The sequence below is a fragment of the Pempheris klunzingeri genome, chromosome 10 (assembly GCF_042242105.1).
Source record: "Pempheris klunzingeri isolate RE-2024b chromosome 10, fPemKlu1.hap1, whole genome shotgun sequence".
Lineage (NCBI taxonomy): Eukaryota > Metazoa > Chordata > Actinopteri > Acropomatiformes > Pempheridae > Pempheris > Pempheris klunzingeri.
Window position 1 is genome coordinate 25,158,644 of NC_092021.1, and position 6,463 is coordinate 25,165,106.

Genomic DNA, 6,463 nt, shown 5'->3' on the forward strand with positions numbered 1-6,463 from the left:
TCGTTTTGTAAAACGGTAACAAGTGTTAGTGATTAAAAAAGGCAAACGGCATTAAACCAAAACAACAGACGCTCATGTGAAGTGGAACAAATTGGTCAAGTTGATGTCAGAAGTTGTGCCAAATCCTCGCCGTGTCAGAAAACAAATCACCATCAGACATGAGAGTCTTTGTGAGACGGAGATCTGGGCTTCTTGGAGGTGTGTTTAGAAGTTGTTCAATAATCACTTTCATCAGTCGAGTAAACACCTTTAGTAGAATTAGTCTTTTCCAGAATAAGGGCAAAAACCTGAATATTTTGTGCAAGTAAACGTAGTCACTGTGGCCGTCTACCTGTCCTGTTTGTCCACAGGATGTCAGCGGGATGTCTCTGAGCATGCTGGCAGCGGCGGGCGGGCAGGACGACATCCTCAGGCTGCTGATAAAGAAGGGTGTGAGGGTGAACGGGCGGCAGAAGAATGGCACCACAGCCCTGATGCATGCTGCTGAAAAGGTAACGCAAGATGGGAGGGGGAGTCTGCAGCTAAACTAAGACACTGTATTTGATTTAGAGTAGATATCTCAGACGTTTGCCTCACGAGTTAGTGGGGATAGAACAGCTATAAAGCATGCTAATGTTGTCTCATGTCTTTAAAAATCTTTAGAAGTTGATAAAATGTCAGTGCTGCCTGCTGCTTTGCACTTGATGCAGGTTTAAGACTATAAAACACTGATGGTGCACCACCATATTGTTCTGTAGCGTCATCATTTCACTTCCAAAATATTTCATTTTATCTTGCAGTTTTCACAAACACACACATCTGTTGCAACACCATACCCCAGTTTCAGACAGTGATCACTTTGGTGTATTTTCTCTCACGTTTATTTCTGTCCACCGTCAGAATTTCTTGACGACTGTTGCTATCCTGCTGGAGGCGGGCTCCTATGTCAACGCTCAGACACTAGGAGGGGAGACGGCATTAATGAAGGTAACGACAGCAAAATCAACCCAAGTTCTCTCCCAACACCCAACACTCGTCCTCCAACCACAGTTCTCTATGCAGTTTAATTAAAGGGAAACTCCTGGACCGCATTTTTACATATTTTGAGTTTGAAATGACTGGTAGGAAAAAAAGTTTTGGAATTGGTTCAGTAGATCACCTCAGCCGGCAGCCAAGAACATCGCAGTAGGTCCACTAAAAGTGTTTGTTTGATCCACTGACAGGCTCAGAGTGTTATTCTAAGTGTGTGACAGCATCATGGAAAGGATCCCTACAGAGAGAGACCTGGAAGATCCTTTTGGTTTAACCACAAACAGCACACACACCAGACTACATTCATAAAAACAGGGATTTAACCTCACAGAACACAGGAGCTCGTTTTTATTTTTTTTTTAATTATTTCTAATTATTACTAGTTTGTCACACAAATATTGTGTTAGTTCCAATCTAAACCTCTAAAACACCAAAGTCACACAACAACACAAACAAACTATCGAGACAGCGGTAGATCAGCAACTACTGTGTAAAATTACTGTTTTTGTTAATGGAGTCTGGTGGCTTTGAAGAGAACAATATAACCTCTGTTTTCAGGTTAAACAAAAATAATCTTGCCACTCTATCTCTGCAGGGATCCTTAAATAACAACCTGAGCCCGTCAGTGGCTAAAACAAGCACTTTTAGAAGATGTACTTTGATCTGACGCAATCACCCTGAAGGATTACATTACAACCATTTTAGCTCCTTCTCTGCCTGTTCCCATCTGCCGGCAGAGACCATCTACTGGACCAATTCCTTAAATTTCCATGCCTACCAGTCATTTTGAATCCAAAAATATGAAACTATGGGGCCCAGGTTTGTCAGAGATGTCAATTTCATTTCAATAAATAAAGGCTCTAACATATTTACACAGTTATAGGAGTGTGATTCTCCTGTACTAATTCTATGTCTTTGAAATTCAACCTCTAATATTTACTGTAGGGCTGTAATACTCAAATTAATATACACAAAATTCAATCTATCAATCTGATAGCTGATCGCCGGTAAACAATGCAGGATTTCAGCTTTTAAGAAAAAGCATCTCTCCATGTGCTTCATGGTGATTTACTCTGGTACAGTTAAAGTGTTGAAGTGTACGAGGGATAAAACAGGTGAATAAGACGGGCAGGGATGAGAAAAGAGCAGCTACTGTGCCTTCAGGCTTCGTATTCAGAGGGATTCACAGCGGCTGGATGTTGAATGTCTCCCGTCTTTCCCTTCAGGCTTGTAAAAGAGGGAACGCTGACGTGGTGCGCCTCCTGCTGGAGTACGGGGCCGACTGCAACATCCTGTCCAAGCACAAGAACACAGCCATGTACTTCGCCAAGCTCAGCAACAACCTGATGGTGTGCGACCTCATCAAGGACCACATCAGCATGTGAGTGCTTCCAGCTTCCAGCCTCGCTCGGCACGCAGATTATGGCGTTTTATACGTTTGGTTCATGTCTGTCTGTCCGTCGTGGATTCTCAAGCTGTTTGCTCGTCTTTCAGGCTGTCCAGTGTGGCGGAGGACACCATCCGAGCGTACTTTGAGTCTCGCCTGGTGCTGCTGGAGCCCGTCTTCCCTCTCGCTTGCCACAGGCTTTGTGAGGGAGCGGACTTCTCCCTGGAGTTCGGCTTCAAGTCACAGCCACAACCGGAGGGTAAAACACACACGATCCTAGTTTTGTTTTTTGGTTTTTTTGGACGTCATCAACTCTGTCGACTGCTGGCTGCATTTCTAAATCACACACCTTAATCACAACTTAAAAGATGTGACTTGTTTTACTGTCGTTGAGCTGATCTCGCTCTCCATGTGAAGCGTCCTCGGGTTTCTTTAAAGGCACTATATAAATATAAAAGTTATAAAAGTAGTTTCTGTGGTCAATCCAGGGTCACTGGATGTGTGGACGACATTGTGGGAGTCAAGGAAGCGCAATATTCAGGTTTTTTCCAAATACTGTACGTGGTCGTTGTTGCTGACCAGCGTCTGCAGCCAGAGCTCGCTGTAGGACGCACATGGAGGAGAGCTGTGGTCGCCACGGTGCCCTGCTAACGCTAACATGATGGGTGCAGGCCTGTCTGTTTAAAATCATCTTTGTTATTTAAAAAGCAGCAATATCGTTAATGTCAGCTTTATGTTGAGTTTCCTTTTAGTGAAAAGCTCTGATCACCTGCTCCGACCACAGCGCCTGTGTGTTATTATCCTCACAACAGCCGTCGCTTCTCTTAATAAAAGCCCAACGATAAGTCTTTTTTCTGTGGCTCTGAAATCAGGATAAGTGAGCAGAAAAAAAAGGTGCTATTAAAGCACACAGCGCTCTTCAGTCACCCTAAATCATCTCACTGTTACAGCCCGAGTGGAAGACTCTCCACCAGACACCAGAATCATATGTCTCCAAGCTCGTCACTTCCTTTCATTTATGCCGACAGTCGCACGTTCCTGTGAAAGTGTTGGTGTGAGGGAAGAGAGAGAGAGCGAGCGAGCGAAGCAGCAGAGAAAGTGACAAACGAAGCGGTGGGAAGGTTTATTAGTAAACGTGGAGGTTATGGAGAATAAATGCTGCAGCTTCCCCAGAACAACGTAAAGCTTGTGTGTGTGGTTCGGACAGGATGATTCAGGACTTGAAGGTGGTTCAAGAAATCAACGATTTGACTCAATATAATGACTTAAAAACAACATTATTGTTAATTATGAATGATTTTATGGCTTTCACTATCAGAACTGTGTCCATAGCAACCGTTTGTTGTACAGAAATGCCATAACTGACCAATCAGAATCGAGTATTCAACCAAGTAATGTAGTAACCTGTTATAAGAACATCAGTCTGTTACCGACAGTAAATATCTCAAGTTACAGTTTTCTTTTTGAAAACCTAAATGAAAATGAAACTCATTTCTCTCGTTTCAGCCACTTGTTCAGACTCAGAGATGATAAAACTTGATGCTCGACGACTTTTTGTCCACACAGAATTGGACCGATAAGCAGAATCGATGATGGAGTCGGTATCAGTTCAATCTCATCAATAACCACATCTGTACCTCTGTCTCTCCCCCCCCTCCCTCCCTCCCTCCCGTTCCAGGCTCGGGCATCCTCCTCTTCATCTTCCACGCCAACTTCCTGAATGAAATCGCGGCGAGGCTCTGTGGACCCTGCAGCGTTCACGCCGTCGTGCTCAACGACAAGTTCCAGCTGCCCATCTTCCTGGTTGGTTCTTAGCAGACGGTCACAGCACTCAGATAAAAGTATAAGCTCCTAAATCAGGACAAAGCAGAAACACTGGCGACTGGAACTAGTAAAATACATAATAAACAGTTTGTGCGTCAGTCTTAGTGTTAATTTAACTTATTTAGGCTTTTGTTTATTCAGTGGCCGACGTGATCACTTCTCCTCATTTGTTGATTTTTCGTTCAGGATAGTCACTTCATCTACTCCTTCAGCCCGGCCCCAGGCATCAACAGACTCTTCATTCGGCTCGCAGAGGCGCCCACAGCCAAGGTGACACACACACACACACACACACACACACACACACAGAGTTTTAAACATACACAGAAAAGCGTGGACTCTTTATGTTTCAACCAGAGGAAACTTTGTACTTAAACGAGTCTAAATTGTTGATTGAGAGAAATGCCTGAATGAGGGAATGAAGTAAAGTTACCTGAGTATCATTTGAGTGTCTGCACTGTTTTTGTAAACTTACTTTAACTTATGACTCTGCTACATTTCCTGATTCCTGTTACTTGTAACTTGGAGGCACAGCTTTCAGTCAGCCCATTTAATTTTCTTCTCAGTACAGGAAGTCTTCTTCTAACTCTTACCTGCAGCAGAACACCAACACATCGTCTCGCAGTCTTTTAGAGAGGATGAGAGTCTCAAGTCTGGAATGAAATACACTCAAAATCTTCCTCACTATGAAAAAGAAGAAGCCAAAACCAACCATGTGTTCATCCTTCGCTCTGTGTTTCCCACTTTCCCAGCTCTCTCTGTGGCTCTCAGCCCAGAACCAGAGGTTACGGATGCACACGTTCATGTTTTTTAAAAGTTGTATAACACAGCTGGGTGCTGTAGTTTTTAGTGAGTCTAACAGGAGTAAAGTTTTATTTGTTGGCTGCTATTTTCAGTTGTGGATTAATGCACATTTAGCCTCACAAGTGGGTGTTTACAGCAGCAGGAACATGAAGCCCAGTGTAACAGTGAGGCCCATTGATGTGTTTTTAATCGTTTTTACACAGAGGAATAATAATAAAACTGTAACCTACAGTTTCTTCTGCAGTGGAGACGGCTGACGTTAAGTTTTTGGTTCCTCAAATGTAAAATCTGTCAAAAACAGAATCACAGTTTTGTTGCTTGACTCCTTCTAAGAGGTTAAAAAGGTCAAACTTCTGCTGTGATGACAGAGTTGTGGGTTCTTTTAACTGTGTTTTCTCTCCGGTGGTCATCTTTCCTCAGGTTAAGCTGCTCATCTGTGCGTACAGAGTCCAGCTGCAATGATCCTGTCAGAGGTCACGCCGAGCCCGGCCGAACACACAGCGAAACACACAAACAAACACTCCGCCGCACGTCCGCAGGCTGTGCAGCAGCTGAGAGACCGTCCGCCCGAAGCTCATCGTCCTCCAAGAGGGGAAGAGCCGGTCGGATCCTCGTCACCGTGAAGTGAAATTAAAAAGCCTCTGACGTCAGACGTGACACGTGAACCCTGTCCTGGGTCGCGTGCAGCACAGATCGGACGACGTCGAGCAGCCCGTCCATTGTTTATGCGTCAGAGGAGGCGTTCAGGAACTCCCTCCTCTGTCACTGGAGTAACTCCACAGTACTGAAACCCTCCTGGGTCGTGCCTTTCTCCGAGTTCCAGTGTGATAGATGTGTCTGTTATTTGTAAACCTAGCTAGTGTGTGTGTGTGTGTGTGTGTGAAGATTTGAAGAACATAAGGGGATTTTTCATCTGTTTTTTTTTGTTTTTTTTTAAGATTTTAGCATTTTTCTTGGACCAAGCTGATGCTCGTCGTTTATTCTGTGACACATCTCCTTCATAACAAACGTACTCCAGTGTATTAACATTGTGCGTAAGTGAGGATTTTACTGCGACGTGTTTTACATGTCACATCTGGTCCTGAGTGCAGAAGCTGCAGCGACAACATCTCTCAGTTCCTCAAAATAATCGTAGACCAGCTTTTTTGTCAGCGGAGAAGTTACTAACTTCACATCTCTTCACAGCACTCGAGCAAAAAGATCAGACGCAACACATTGGGTGTCACTCCCCTTTAAAGTAAGACGCTCGGGTGTTTTAATGACTGAGGAGAATGAATGCCTTCCATGCACAGAGTTGCTGTTCATATTTTCTGGTCTGTATATATTTACATACTATATATAAATGTACACATACATATATACAGATATAAAGTGTCATCTGATGACTCTTAATGTTTTGTTGCTTCTTTTTGTTTGTTTTTTTTTAAGTTATTTAGT

At 43.6% G+C, this 6,463-nt stretch overlaps 1 protein-coding gene across 1 annotated transcript in view; it reads left to right on the plus strand.

Annotated features, from left to right (window-relative positions):
* The window catches only part of mphosph8 (M-phase phosphoprotein 8), a 29,254-nt gene extending 23,670 nt beyond the window's left edge, over positions 1-5,584 (plus strand). Inside the window, exons 8-14 of the mRNA XM_070837901.1 lie at positions 351-491; positions 880-966; positions 2,238-2,392; positions 2,506-2,657; positions 4,077-4,201; positions 4,409-4,492; positions 5,447-5,584. Coding sequence (XP_070694002.1) covers positions 351-491; positions 880-966; positions 2,238-2,392; positions 2,506-2,657; positions 4,077-4,201; positions 4,409-4,492; positions 5,447-5,488 — 786 coding nt within the window. The 3' untranslated portion in view covers positions 5,489-5,584. The remainder of the gene's footprint in view (positions 1-350; positions 492-879; positions 967-2,237; positions 2,393-2,505; positions 2,658-4,076; positions 4,202-4,408; positions 4,493-5,446) is intronic.
* The last annotated feature ends 879 nt before the right edge of the window (positions 5,585-6,463 follow it).